This window comes from Nelumbo lutea, chromosome 3 (assembly GCF_056320005.1).
Source record: "Nelumbo lutea isolate HS-2025 chromosome 3, American lotus-T2T, whole genome shotgun sequence".
NCBI lineage: Eukaryota > Viridiplantae > Streptophyta > Magnoliopsida > Proteales > Nelumbonaceae > Nelumbo > Nelumbo lutea.
This window is the reverse complement of record NC_142686.1, coordinates 61,019,586-61,034,749: the sequence shown is the minus strand read 5'-3', so window position 1 is coordinate 61,034,749 and position 15,164 is coordinate 61,019,586. Positions and strand designations below refer to the sequence as shown.

Genomic DNA, 15,164 nt, shown 5'->3' with positions numbered 1-15,164 from the left:
CAAAAATCACTCTTCCCCCGACTTTTGCAAATATATAAACTTTTCCTAACATAAGGCTGATATACATTATATATACCCAATTTGCACCCAGAATAGATCTTGTTTATTTATCCCTTTGCTTAGCCAATGCATCTATCGTTGCATTGGCTATTCTTGCTACCCAATTAAAACTACAATGCAAATCCCTTTACAGCCTTTATCTCCCTCATGATGCTCCAGTATTGTGATTTCACTAAGCTATCACTTCCTAGCTAGCTCAACAGCAAGACAACATCAGTTCAACTAATAAATGATAGATTTATGAACAAATTGAAACAAAAAATGACACAAAATAACTTATAACAAATGGAGTGTTTAATGATTTTATCGCCTCTAATATTCTTTCCTTGTTATGTTTCTGGTCTGTTTTTTCCAATAAGGATTTCTAAGTTATCACCACAGAATGTGGAACCTGAACATCTAGCCCTCCCTCCCATCACTCAACAACTAAAATTGCACTCATCATATGCCAATTTAAAACTGTTGGATTAAAATATCATGAAAATTAGTATGAACTAAAATATCATGAAAACTGAAATTTGGATTAAAGTATGTTTGAACTTTAGATCTCTGCACTTTAGATGTTTAGTTAAAGTATTGTTTTAATTTTTTTTTAATGGAATTTATTTATACACTATTTTTTTGTGCTATTAGTCCAAATTGGCCAATTTTTTGGACCAAAAGTAAAGCATAGAAAGTAAAGAACCATGGAGCTGAAATAAAATATCATGATATTTTGAATTAAAGTTAGTATGAACTAAAATATCATGAAAATTAGTATGAACTAAAATTATCATGAAAACTGCATTTTGAATTAAACTTAAGCTCAAAATTGTGCCATATCTTGAGATTTTCTTAACTTAATTGAGTCTTGGTAATGTTATCTAATGTTGGTCATTCCTCGATTTCATTTCTTTTCCCCTTTAGATATATTATCTATTAGATTAAGCCCATACGAACGTGGGTTAGAAATAAATCCTATAAACAGAGCAGATGTGTCGGTCTATAGAGGGCACTTATAACTCTAATGATGAATCTCATTAGCAACCATTCCCTTTTTGCAATGTTAATATTAACTTTTAATCATTGAAAAATTTGGACTCATCTCTTTCATGTTTTTGGCCCCATGTGACAGTGGATCATCTGGTTTCTGCATATTGAACACAATTTATATGATTTAGGCTCTTTAACCCTTTGCTCTAGAATGGTGGCAACACAAAATTTTCAACAAAAATACATTGAAATTTCTTTTTAATTCCATTCAACATTTTGTTTGATCCATAAAAATACATTGAAGTTTTTGCATATCACACAATTGTCTTGTTTTTATACAAGTTAAACATTCACATGGTTCATACTAGTTATTGTAATTACCTACACGTGGTAGTTTCTTAACCTTTTGTTAATTTATTTGCCTCATTGTGCATATACAACTACAGTCACAAACTAAATACAGATGCATCAATTGCGGTACCTGTTTTCACTTTTTGCATACTTTTATATATTCACATTTACATTATATATTAAGTGGAATCATTAATCATTAATCAGCCCTGTTTAATTAGGATTAAAGAAATTGAAGTTTAGTTTCATTTTAGGTCAAAGCTTCAATAATCAAACAAATTGATACTAATACAGCCAATCAAAAATCAACCTAAGTGACTACACCCAATTTAGTAAATTTTATACCTGGTTATGATTAATCATTCACTGGTTAAATTTTTCGTGTATCAAACGGACAATTCTATTAGTACAAAAAAAAAAGTGCGACCATTCACTGGTTAAGCAAAATCGACCTGGTCGGTTTGAGTCGGGTTGGGTCGGTTTTAATTCTAAGTTCATTCCTTTGATAAAATCTTGCTAATTTTAAAAACAGTCATAAATTGAACATCATTTCAGCCATCTCCTATGATAAAATTTAAATGAAAAGTTAATCACAAAAGTTGTTCATTAATCACTATTCACTAATCCAAAGTTTCTTGCAACCATTCAAAAACTAGGTGACCTAATGGGCTTTGAAACTTCATGTTTGAACTTGAAACTAAGTCGGTTTGGTTTGGATCAGTTTTGGTTTTCTTGTGTAAAAACCGAAACCGACTGAATAATCAGTTTAGGAATTTGCACAACCCAAAACCAACCCGTACTGATGAAAACCCGGCCGACTCGGGCTGGGTCGGTCTGGGTTGGTCGGTTTGATCGGGTCTGGCCTTTATGAACAGCCCTACCAAACACTACCGTTTGCCGTTGAAAAAGATTGATGGAAAAAGCAAAACCTAACGTGCGGGCCCAAGCAGATCTTATTTCCAAACAGAGGATGGATGACGGTCACCAACAACACGTTACACAAACCGCGGAAAATGTGGGGCCAAAAGGAGGGCTGTGGAGATCTTTGACACCCCCGTCGTACCACGTGTCAAATTGGTTGTGGTTAGTAGCTTCTAGAAACTAGAAGGGATCCTCTTTCGCTCTCGACCGTGCTGCTTCCTCCGTTCCTGAGAATCTCCTCCCTCGCCTGTATAAAAGGGAGGGTTTCTCTTCCGCCGCTCGTTTTTTCTGCTCTCTCTCTCTCTCTCTGCATTCTTTGAACTTTCCCTCGTTTTTCCACAGTTTCGAGGAGAGAGATCTCGCGTTTTCGCGATCTTTCTTTTCTTCAGGTACTTTTCATTATTTCTGCAATTTTGCTCTCCAGATCTGATTTATCTTTTGCAAAATGTAAATCAGGCTGAACAGCCTATCATTTTTCTTTTATTTGTTGGTTAATGACTATGAATTGTTTTTTTTTTCTTATTGCAATTTTGTGGTCTAAGATGAGGGTACAATCCGTGGTTCTTTGGAATTTCTCTCCTAAAAATTTGATCTTGTCGTTGATAATGAGGTTGGAGAAGAAGCTTCTGTTTTATTTGATCTTCGTTACCAATTTGATATGCTTTGAATGGTTAGTTGCTTAGAAAATTATCGTGTTTAGATTTTTTCTTTTTCGTTTCTTTCTAGTTACCTTTTTGATGATATGTGTTGCTAATTTTGGATTTTCTTTTCTATCATACTATTTAGATCAATATTATTAGGAGTTTTTCCTAGGCTCATTTTGGAAGGAGTATAAATGCAAATATGTAGAGTGCAAATACATACAAGATAATACAAAGTGCAAGGTTTTCCACTTTACATATTTGAATTTGTACTCCTTTCAAACCGAGTTCTAGGAATTCCTTATAAATTTTTGTCATTCCAATCATCTGGATTTTGTTTGGTATATGAACCATATGGATAATGCAAACAGTAAAAAAAGAAAGACAATGCACCAACAATAAGATATAGAACCTTAAACTGATCGACCTACCGTGGATTATCCAGTTGAATGTGTATTGAGATTTTGTTTTTGACCTTGTTTGTGTTCAGCTTATGTCTGTTATTGAAACCATCATTTGTCTGAATATGGTTTAAACAGATTTTCTTGATATAGCTCCAGCAGTCTCAGCATTTCTAACTACTAAACTTGTATCTTGGGCATCTAAGAGATGGCTGAGGTATGATGATCTCATTTTATTGTTCCTCACTTTTTTTCTTATTCCTTCTTTGTTCTGTTAATTTCTCTCTGTTTTATGAGTATTTACACTTTCATACTTCATATATGTATTATTTTTTAAATAAAAAACTGTGTGCTTTGGAATTATATTCCTGTTAACTCACAACCACCAAAATGCAACAGGATGGTCACAAAGTGTCTTTGAATGTTTATGATTTAAGCCAAGGGCTTGCTCGTCAGCTCTCCAGTACATTCTTAGGGAAAGCGATTGATGGCATTTGGTGAGGTTACTTGTGATTTGGATGCTATGCTAGATGATAACTGCTTGTCATAAAGTTTTACATACTTGATATAATGGAGTATGGATGCCTAACTCGTATATGCTTTTCTTTCACCCAAGGTGTAGTGGGTTAATGAAACACAACATCTTAGGACATACATGTAGAAACACAAAAGGATATGGGCTGAAAGTGCATCTTGTATGGACTTTGAAAAATGTAGTGGATTGGGGATGACGATGTCATAATAACCTATAAGGAAACTGCAATTTTTATGTCAGGAGAAAAGTGCCAAATACATTTTCTCGTCATGGTTGCTAAGTTGCTTGAACTTTGGGATCTAAATTGAGACCTCTACATGTAATAGGATTTTGTTTCAGGTATTGAGATATAAGATCATGAATTCAGTCATTTCTTTTGGCTGGAAAAAGCTTAGTTACAAAATTTTTTATTGTTTCTCATGCTAAGTGCTTTTTTTTTCACTGAAATCAAAGTTATGACTTTGGGAAGAAGGCTTGACAACAGTGGTCATGTTTCTTAACAGGAACATTGATTTTAGATTCTAGACATTGCCTGACATGACTTATAAGTGAAAATGGCAACAACCATATGGATATTTATAGGGATTAGGGACACAAAAAATCCATACTTACTAATCAATCTACCTAATAAAATAACCAAAAAGAAAGCACAAATTATCTTTTAAGTTGTTTCTAGAATATTGAACACTGGTGCCTTCTATTTGCTTTCAAGAGTGGGATATAGATGTAAGGTGGGCTGAGAGGTCCATTGGATTAAATGAGGAGATTGACCCTAAGGGTAAAGGCCTAGGGCCTAAAATAGATGGCTGGGCTTGGGAAATTGGGAAGAACTGCAGAACACAATTGATTCTATTTTTCAAATTAAGTATGGATATTTGCATGGGGCTGTTTTAAGATATTAAGCAAACTTAAGCAAATGAAGAATAAATGAGGAAAGATTGTCTATACTATTTGAGCAAAGTGACTTTTGTACTTTTATGAAGCTGGTTTATCTTTATCTACGAGGATGAACCGGGTTTCTCTTTTGCTTTTTATTGTCCTTAAGCAATACGCAATCGAAAACAAGAAAAGGTCAAATTTATAACTGTGTACACATATTTGGAGACAATGAATTGGGGTAATCCATAATCCACATCTTTTCTCTGAAGCAACTCCCTCTCTCCATTCTAACTCTCTCATGTGTGTGCATGGGTACAAAGTCTTGGACTCATTCTATGTACCAAAATATGGTGCTGATTTCTCTACCTAAGTAGTGCTCTTTATGATGCCTTGTTTTGTATTTTGGTTGCGTACATCTACTTTGTTACAAGTAGTTAATGTTCAACATGTCAAGCCTCTTGGCAATAATTAAATAAAATGATGGGACGCTATATGAGCCAGTGATGGAATCATTGAATCTCTCTCTCTCTCTCTCTCTCCCCCTCTCTCTCTCTCTCTCCCCCCCTCTCTCTCTCTCCCCTCCTCCTCTATGTCCCCTCTGTTCATTTAAAAGACGGGAAATAATAACCTCTAATTATTGCTGAGAATGGAAAACTGGAATCCAAACCATTTACAGAAGTTAAACAAAAATATTAGATAGCATCACAGATATATTATGTAAGACATGTTCACTACCATAAAACAGAACTCTGATAAGGGAAACCGTTGAATTTCTGAGTGGATATGCAGTAATTGAAGCATATCTGGATTTGCTAGGAGCCTAGGACATGGAGTCAACTTATGGGATGGGCTTATAGAAGAGAGTTTTATATTTAGCAGCGTAGTTTGCAGTCCAAAATGACCAGCATGGCCTGATCACTCTGATGGGAAGCTAGTTTAAGCCCAATAAGTCTGTCTGGTGGTTAAAACAGGGAAAAAGCCGCCTTGTTGTGAAACTGAACCTTTTTGGGCATTTAATTAATTAATTAGTTGAAACATTTAGGCAATGTCAAATTAGCTGTTGTAGTGTTGTAGACTAGGGAAGTGACTGCAACAATGTACACCTTTTCTGAATATAGTTGATATTTTTTCTTCGTTTTTTTCCTTTTTGAAAAATGGCACTTTCATTTAGAATCAAAGGTTTTACCAAAAAAAAATTTAGAATCTAAGGATGGCTGGGTGGGTGGGTTGGGATATACATGAGATGATGTACAAAAATTCCAGATAGCTACAAAACAGCAATTACAGCGGCAACACGTTAGTACTTTACCAAAAACAATCTCTGTCCACCCCTGGTTTTGCTAAAGAATCAGCCAACACATTACTGATAAAAAAAAGAATAAGCCAACACATTTAACTCTTTTGGAACTCATCTGACAGAGCAAGAAAGATTAGAGAGATCACAGGCTTCATTGAGCAAATGGGCCATCTATTTTCTTCAAATTTGATCTTTTGTTCTACAAAGGAAATTGAAAGTTTTGTGGCATTGTAAGAAAGAAGAAAAAGCTGTTGTATTGTTGTAGACTAGGAAAGTGACTGCAACAACGTACACTTCTGATTTTGCTAAAGAATCAGATCAGCCAAAGCATTTGACTCTATTGGAACCCATTCGACAGAGCAAGAAAGAAGATTAGAGATATCACAGACTTCATTAAGCAAATGGGCCATCTTTTTTACTTCGAAGTTGATCTTTTGTTCTACAAAAAATTTGAAAATTTTGTTGCATTGTAAGGAAAGCTATCTTCTGGAGTCTGTAAGGAATGCAAGAGCATTTGAGAACAAAGAAACATTTTCACTGATAGAAATCATCACAGTGAGAGTAGCACATTGGGCCTTCATGTGTGAACAATTCACAGGTCCTTCATGGGTGAACAATTCAAAGATTTCAAAATGGGCGATTTATTGATTAGCTGGCAGATGGTAGCTGGCTTTTCTTTAAGAAGACATCAGTAGTCTGAGATGGGAGGCACAAAATTAAATTTTGGTGACTGCATCCTAGGTAATCATGGTGCTTTTGGTATTTGAGTGGTGAGAGATAATATTAGCATCAATTCAGCTTCTTGAGACCACTGGGACATAGGAACTCTCCTAGGGCTGAATTGTTAGGCTTTCATTCAAGGCATAAATTTGTATCCATGGAAGGCTGTACTAACCTGATTGTTGGGGGAAACTGTCAAGTTGTTATTTCTCTGAGATCAGAACATAAGATGCTGAGGATATACAGGTTTCTAGTCAGAGAAGTGGAGGAAATTGGTAGCCAGCCTGAATTAGTTATTCAGGTGGGTCTGTAGATCTGCCAATTACCTAGAAGATTTTTTAGCAAAATCAGGGTCATGCAAGAAAATCTGATTTGGGGATGTCCCGACTCCTGAGCCAGGGAATGATTTGTAAAACTATTATAATAAACATTGTTATGGTCAACTTAGTGATGTTTCATATTTGTTTTCTGCTATTTGACTTTGGATGGCAAGGAGATGTGGTTGTAAACAACTAAGCAACTAGTATAAAAATGAAAACTTTAGTGGGGCCTATTATTATAATAAGTATGGTTTGGGGATGTCCTGAACCTGGGATTGATTTGTAGAGCTATTATTAATAAACACGTGTTAAGTATGGCCAACCTAGTGCTGTTTTATATTTATTTCCTGCTATTTGGTTATTTGGATATCAAGGAAATGTTGTTTGGGGCTTGGAGCATCAGCTAAGCAGCTAGTATAGATATGAAAATTTTAGTAGGTCAATTATCCAGCCTTGTAGATTGACATGCATGTGTATAATCTTTTTCGGTCAATGCACGTGCATGCCACCCTTAAGTTATGGGAGAATTCAGATCAAAAGGCTAAAGGCATAGTTGAGGTCTAATGGCCCAAAAAGGTTAGTCGTAAGCTTAAAAAATTAAGAAAAAACTTAATTAAAGTTTATGAATAATAAAAACAACATGTAAAATACCAAATTAGAAAGATTAAGGTACAAATATCCATATAATAAAAGTTTATAAGCAATAAGTTCTTGTTTTACATTAAATAAAATAATAACTAATCAACTAACAATTATAAACACTTACATTTCATGTTTCAAAATGAAGGCTGGACTAATCAACTGATAATTATTCACATGACCAATTTAGTAGGAAGGAAACAATTTAGTTCGATCTGATCTATGGAGAAAAAAAAAAGAAACAAAAAATCAGTAATAAGAAAATAAGTCCATTAGGAAAAGAAATGAGAAAAATAGCAAGCTTGGGATGTTAGATTTAGACTAATAAGAAAAACAAATCCCATTTGATTTATCCAAGAGAAACTAAGAACTTGATTAACCCTTTTTTGCATTGAACTCCTGTAAAACATTAAGAGAAACTAATAGAACTTGAATCTGTGTGCTTCACCTCAAGCCTTAAGCCTTTTAAAACAATGATTCTGACAAGTTGAGTTGGAGTCTTCTAATTGTGGTTAAAGAGAAATGGTTGTACATACCTTAATTCATAGTTTTCTAGATTTTCTCTCGTAAACAAGTTACAGTCCTTATTGATAAAAAAACAAGTTACAGTCCTTGCAATAATGTAATTACTAATTGAGTTGGAAGTCTTCTAATTGTTGTTGAAGGGAAATGACTCTACATACCTTAATTCATAGTTTTCTAGATTTTCTCTCGTAAACAAGTTACGGTCCTTACAATAATGTAACTACTAATTGAGTTGGAGTCTTTTAATTGTGGTTAAAGGGAAATGACTATACATACTTTAATTCATAGTTTTCTAGATTTTCTCTTGTTAACAAGTTACAGTCCTTACAATAATTAAGCTACTATATGACCTGGAAGCATGTTTGTTTTTTTTGGGTAGAATGTGAAAGCATGTTATTAGCTCTACATGTGTTTTATCTGATCTGTAAGCTTTCAAGGAAATTGGTTTCTCATGTTGTTGGCTGCTTAAACAGGCACACAGGCATAGTAGTATATGGTAATGAATATTACTTTGGAGGAGGGATCCAAAACTCTCCAGTTGGAACAACACCATATGGGACTCCAATTCGGGTGGTGGAGTTGGGCGTGACTCATGTGCCCAAGGATCTCTTTGAGCAGTATTTACAGGATATCAGTCCTCGATACACAGCTGAAACCTACAGTTTGCTGACACATAACTGCAATAACTTCAGCAATGAGGTTGCCCAATTTTTAGTGGGTGCTTCCATTCCTGACTACATCCTGCAGCTTCCTAATGAGGTTATGAGCAGCCCAATGGGTGTTCTTATATGTGAGTTTTTCATCCATATTTCTTGTTTAATTAGATTGCATATTAATCCTTTTAATATGATTCTTGGAAATTCTGTCTGGTTATAGATTATGCACAAAATTCCTGGCATTTTCTTTTCTGCTTCTGTTACTACCGTTGTCTGTGTTTGTTATTAGAAGAATATAGCTTTAGAGGCTATATATTTAATAGCTGACCATTTAGGCCAGTGATCAGACTGTCTTAAACTGGGATGGGGCTGTACTGGTTTAGTACGGTGAAAGATTATTGCATACAACTGTCATTATTCAGGCTTGTCATTGCATGAATTCTTGGTTGTTTTGACCAAGCTTACCTGTTGTATGAATTTGGAATACTACGATCCAATTCCTAACATGGGTAAGACAGGATATTTTATCTGGTTGAGTTAGGTGTGGTTGGATGATTTTTGGAATACTACGATCCAATTCCTAACATGGGTAAGACAGGATATTTTATCTGGTTGAGTTAGGTGTGGTTGGATGATTTGTCATCAATTAGGCTCCTGTGATCTTGAACTCTTTGGAAAGAAGAGAACCAATTTTTTGCTCTGCTTTGACATTTACTCTTAAATTGTAACTTCTTTGCTTCAGCTCCTTTGCCCAACTGGATCTATAATTTATTGCGTTTATACTTGCATCCTTGTTGCACGATTAGAGGCAAAGCAAACAAAAGAAAAGTGAGCTGTTCTGATACATTCTTTATCGTTCCATGGAAGAACTGGTTTGTTTACATGTTTGGGTTGGGAGGAATTAAGCGCCTATCATTTTTCTCTCATTAGCAGATTTTCTCATTTTATTCGCAAGTAAAAGTTCATCTGCTTTTATTTATTTCTTTATTTACTTATGTTATTATTGTGAATGTGCAGTGCCCATGATACAGCAATTGGAGGCAACTTTGAGGGTTGGTGCTGTCCCACAAGCTCCTCGGTTTAGACCTACCTTGGTGGAGTCCTCCCAGAAGACATCGGCCGTCAACTCAGACGGTAGCACCAACATGCCTACAAGGGAACCAACCAACAATGATACAAAGATCCCTTCGGAAACAGATGAAAATGTGTCGGTAGATTCAGGAAAGACTTCACAGGAGGTTCTCAGTTCTACCAACCAACCTACTGCCAAATCAGCTGGAACAAAGGTCAATGGGGTTCCCGGGGATCCTCTTGGGGATGCCCGGAGCAAGGTGCAGGAGGAAATAAGCAGTGAATTTGCTGCAATTATGGCTACTGGAACACTTCGAGCGAGCGAGGCAGCAGCACTTGCTACTAGAAGAGTGATGGAAAGACATGGGAGATTGAACGTCGTCTAAAGGAACAGAGAAGATCCTTATAGAGAGCAAAAGAATGCAAAATTTACATGCTGTGTCTCGGTAATTGGTGACATGGCACAAAAAAAATTCATTTTTCTCTTTTCATCATGTTCCGAATTTTCTCTAAAAAAATTGACCAGGTGGATTTTGTATTACAAATTAAATCCATAAACAGTTCTTGCCCATTGTCATCCCTTAATTCTCAAGACAAAACTAGTAATTTTATTGTTGAGGATAGATACATACATAAATGTAGATGGACAGGGATACTTATGTAATGTTCCTTTCTCATTTGAGTATGTATATGCTACAGACGAAAAGTATACGCGCATTATAAAAGTTTGGATCCGTTTGGCTCATAGGCTGACTTGGACCATTCTATCCACAGCCTTACGACAAGCCCAAACTGACTTGACGGGGGCCAAACAAAAAAAAAAAAAGCAAAACCATAGGATTGGGACCGGGAGCAGGCGAACAGTCAAGTTGGGGTATGGTTGGTGCCCGTTTTAGCAATGAATTCACGCATAAATCAGGCTATTTTTCTTTAGACTGATGTTTAATCGGACGATCGGGTTGGAACTCCATTAGGATTTCACATCACTTTTAGTTTTCTTTCTTTTTTCTCTCGCTTTTTGTTCAGAAGCTTACAACTTGCTGCAATTTTTGTATTTAATTCTATTATTTTCTACCTAATAAAAAAGCGGTGATATAAGATCTTAAGGGTATTTTCATTGGTTGAGGCATTGAGCTGCTAATATGATCAAGCTATTGTTTGGCTGAAAGTTACAATTTAGAGTATACATTTAGAGTGTTTGAGAAATTTAGAGTTCAGCTGACTGTGGATTGATGCATCAACGGGCAGGATACGGTTTATAGGGGGGTTAATAGTAGACTAGGAGGGGGCTGCAATTTCAGATTTCTGTGGATTATAGTTCACTTAAAGGTTTTTATGGGGTAGACTGAACAATGAAAACCCGAGTTTTTACGAGTGAAATGATGGAAAACTCATCATATAACAGTTTCTGAAATCAAACAAAAACGTGCCGGAATAAGCTTGTTCATATGTTACAGGGTTTGTTCTTACAAGTTTTCTTCAGTCGAAAGGAAGCGATATTTCTGTTTTAACTAATACATTACATTAATAATAAACATATTCAGAGAAGAATCTTAAAAACATACCACTTTACCATTTAGGATTTATGGCGATTGAGCTTTTCGACCATCTTAGAGAGAAAAGTTGCTCCTATCTACACTTGTAAATGAGTTGTATCGAATGTTTTAGCTTCAAAACATGTTTGAATTTTTACTTGGGTTTTACTAACAATCGGTGAAATTTGATTCACCTAAATCTTGTTTCTCACTTAACATTTTGGTAAGTCAGGGCTTTAGGTCGTATCATGCATCCTGCCTTCCTAGATTTAAATTGTTCTATTTTGATTTGCATCCTGCCTTGTTTTGATTTACATATATGAGGTTTCTAGCAACGCCCCTATAATTTGATTTATAACAAAATAAAAAAAAGGAATTACGTATCCAGTGTTGTAAGACTCGAACCGGACTAAAAATGAAAATGCTCCACAGGTCTCGGTTAATTGGGCGGTTTACCCATTCAATCCATAAAACTCGCCAAAACCATCATTTAACTGAGACCCAGAAAGGTCACCAGTTCGAGACCGGATCTGCTCTTCACACAGGGCGCCTCACACCGACCTCACATACACATCCTACTATGCATTGGAAACATCTCCTGTACTTATAAGTTATTATTCACGGGAGATGTTCCCAATGCATGGTGAATGTTCCTGTGAGGAGCACCCACCAGTTCCTGGTTTTGACAATCTGATTGTCCAGTCGGGACTGAGTCTTGCAACACCATCTTCTAAAACTTGTTCTTTTTGGTGCTTTGATTTAGGGGTGATCATTTGTAGGTCCACAAATTTCCGTGCTTGGGCCTAAGTTTTGAGTCCAGGGCCTCCAGGCTCAAGCTCACATCAGGCCTGGAAATTCCACCTGATTGGTTATCACTTCTTTGATGCCCATTGATTGGTTATAAGTTTTTATAGTATCATGTCATTGTGGTACCATACTCAAACATGATACCAGAAAGACTTATAACCAATCAACGAGCATCATAAAAATTGTAATCAATCAGGTGGGTTTTCATCAAAATTCATGGGGGTTTTCATTGGTCATAACCTTTGCAATATCGTATCTTTCTTCCTGCTAGTAAAGTGAGGTGAGGTCAGATGACTTTTGAGTCAGCTGGGCTCTTGTTTCTCTCCCAAGTCTAATAGAGTTCTCATCCCAGAACCACTAACCAGGCCGTCACTTTCACCTTTCCTTTGTCATTTACTATTGCAATTGTTATTAACAAGGCAAAACAATTATCAAAAAGATAAATCCATACATTACGAGTCGCCTTTTATTTTGCCTACACTAAAAACTTTTGATGAAAAAATTAAATATGATGTGCTTTAGTACCGAAAATTTGAAAAAATTGAAATTACATGTCTTCAAGATTGTTAAACCAGAATAAGCTTTCTCTTAGAATTGAAGCAGAATACAACAACTAGTTATATCAATGATTAGGTTGCAAATTGATGAGGGCAGATTTGGCCCTCCAATGATATTGTGACACATGACACCTCAGAACAACTAGGTGACACCCGAAACCACTTTGGCAACAACTTGCCCTAGCCAAGTTAATGGTGTCCCACCTGGCGGCTTGGCCTTGACGCGACCTAGCACAGGTACGAACTGGCAACCTAGCATAGGCACGAGCTGGTAGCCTGGCACAGGTGCAAGCTAGCAGCCTAGCACAGGTGCGGCCTGGCACAGGCACGATTTGGCATAGTCGCGACCTGGCACAGGCACAAGCTGACATAGGAGCGACTTGGCACAAGCACGACCTGGCACAGGTGCGACCTGGCACAGGCACGAGCTGGCACAGGCGCGACCTGGCACAAGCACGAGCTGGCAACCTGGCCTAGGCACCGACCTGGCGACTTACAAGACGTGCTCACCGAAAAATTCGACATGCATGTCCTAGCACTCCCACGATCCTTGGAAGTTGGCCCACATGCTGAACGATCTGGAGGGTGGTCTACGTGCATGGCGATTACCTCCAAGAATCTTGAACCACTTAAACAACCTCGCAGAAATCCGGATATGGTGCGTGAAGCCCACACCAAACAATGCCTATATAAAGGCACCAACCCCAAGGGCAAGTAAGCAAGTAGGCATATCCTAGCTCTCATATTTTATGATTTTTAGCTTGCAATCTACTATGAGAGTACTGACTTAAGCATCAGAGTGACCTCGCCGGGTTAGCCACTCCGGGTCCTCTGACATTTGGTTCCTTACAGGACTCTAAAGAGCAAGGAAGTTCGTCACCTAACCTGCCTAGCTCGACACCTGGTCAGTTCGGCACCACCCGGCACCTCCCAGGCAGTTCGCTACCAGGTAGCTCACCACCAAGTAGCCATCAAGGTAGCTCACCACAAGGCAGTTTGCCACCAGGTAGCTCACCACTAAGCAGTTCATCAAGGTAGTTCACCATCAGGCAGTTCTCCACCAGGTAGCTCACCACCAGGCAGTTCGCCACTAGGTAGCTCGCCACTAGGGAACTCCATTTCAGCCTCTAAGTCACAGGCCACTTGGGAAAAGACGTCACTAACGAGGTACTTAGCCAAAAAATTGATACATCACAAAAAAATTGATACGTGACGAGGAACAATTATATCATTTGGCGTCGTCTATGGGAATCACTACAAAAAGCTAAGTTCTCCTCTAAAAAGCTAACTCCTCTTATTCTAGAAAGATAAGTTCTCATTCCTTAGAAACAAAAGCTCTCGCTTCATACTTTCCATTTTTTATGAACTCAAAGACTATGCAGGGAGCTAACAAACTAAGCAACTCTACCAACTTTACTTTCAATTCAGATAAAACCTCATCAGTCCTCTTCGTGAGGTCTCCTCTACAAAGATGAGCTCTTCGTGGCTTCTGTGGAAGTTGGCGGCCAACAGACTACATGGGCGCCCTTGCTGGTCGAGCCTTCCAAGGCTCCCATGTGAGTTGGTGACCCAAAGTTAGTAGTGCTGCCCCCGAAGGTCAAGCTCCTAGTAGCTTCTTGTAGGAGTGGGTGACCGGCATTACGAGGCTGATGCAACACAATCATAGCTCTAAGGCACCCACCTGGTGGCCAGCACGCGGCCCGATGCAGCCTGACACATGCACCGACCTGGTGCGGGCGCTGACCTAGCGGCCTAGCCATGCGTGAACTGACGAACTGATAAGAGGCTTCCTCATCACAAGACCCAATCGCCTCTTCGGCATGGGCAAAATCAAATACCAAGGAGAATGGACTATGAGTCGCTCCCAGAGCCTAAGGGCCAAAATACCGAACTAGCGAAGAACTCCTCACCATATAAGACCCAGTCGCCCCTTCAGCATGGGCAAAATCAAGGAGTGGATTGTGAATCGCTCCTAGAGCCTAAAGAATTGAATCGACGCTTACGAGCTCATCGAATTATTCATTTCGGGCCAAAAGGAGAAATCTACTCCCTTCACCAAGTTCTTTCGGCTCGGGAGTGGGGGGCAAATGATGAGGGTGGATTTGGCCCTCCAATGATATTGTGACACATGGCACCTCAGAACAACTAGGTGACACCCGGAACCACTTTGGCAACAACTTGCCTTAGCCAAGTTGATGGTGTCCCACCTGACGGCCTGGCATAGGTGCGAGCTGGCAGCTTGGCACATACGCGACCTGGCACAGGCACGAGATGGCA

General features: G+C 38.0%; 1 protein-coding gene across 3 annotated transcripts; it reads left to right on the top strand.

Moving 5' to 3' along the window:
- The first annotated feature begins 2,496 nt into the window (after positions 1-2,496).
- On the top strand, positions 2,497-10,565 carry LOC148865251 (PPPDE putative thiol peptidase family protein). Of its 3 annotated transcripts, none has more exons than XM_088976235.1 (6): positions 2,504-2,693; positions 2,847-2,974; positions 3,485-3,563; positions 3,746-3,843; positions 8,735-9,051; positions 9,935-10,565. In XM_088976235.1, the coding sequence occupies exons 3-6, from the start codon at positions 3,555-3,557 to the stop codon at positions 10,372-10,374; spliced, it is 864 nt and encodes a 287-aa protein (XP_088832361.1). In that variant the 5' UTR covers positions 2,504-2,693; positions 2,847-2,974; positions 3,485-3,554; the 3' UTR covers positions 10,375-10,565. The 3 variants fall into 3 exon arrangements, with proteins under 3 accessions (XP_088832360.1, XP_088832361.1, XP_088832362.1); XM_088976236.1 differs by having other exon boundaries at positions 2,505-2,693; positions 2,847-2,914; XM_088976234.1 differs by lacking the exon at positions 2,847-2,974 and having other exon boundaries at positions 2,497-2,693.
- The last annotated feature ends 4,599 nt before the right edge of the window (positions 10,566-15,164 follow it).

What these genes read in the sequence shown, in the direction of transcription:
- LOC148865251 (XM_088976234.1), top strand. An exon ending in AAAGCGATTGATGGCATTTG is followed by an intron (nt 3,844 to 8,734) that starts GTGAGGTTACTT and finishes CTGCTTAAACAG; the next exon opens with GCACACAGGCATAGTAGTAT. An exon ending in CCCAATGGGTGTTCTTATAT is followed by an intron (nt 9,052 to 9,934) that starts GTGAGTTTTTCA and finishes GTGAATGTGCAG; the next exon opens with TGCCCATGATACAGCAATTG.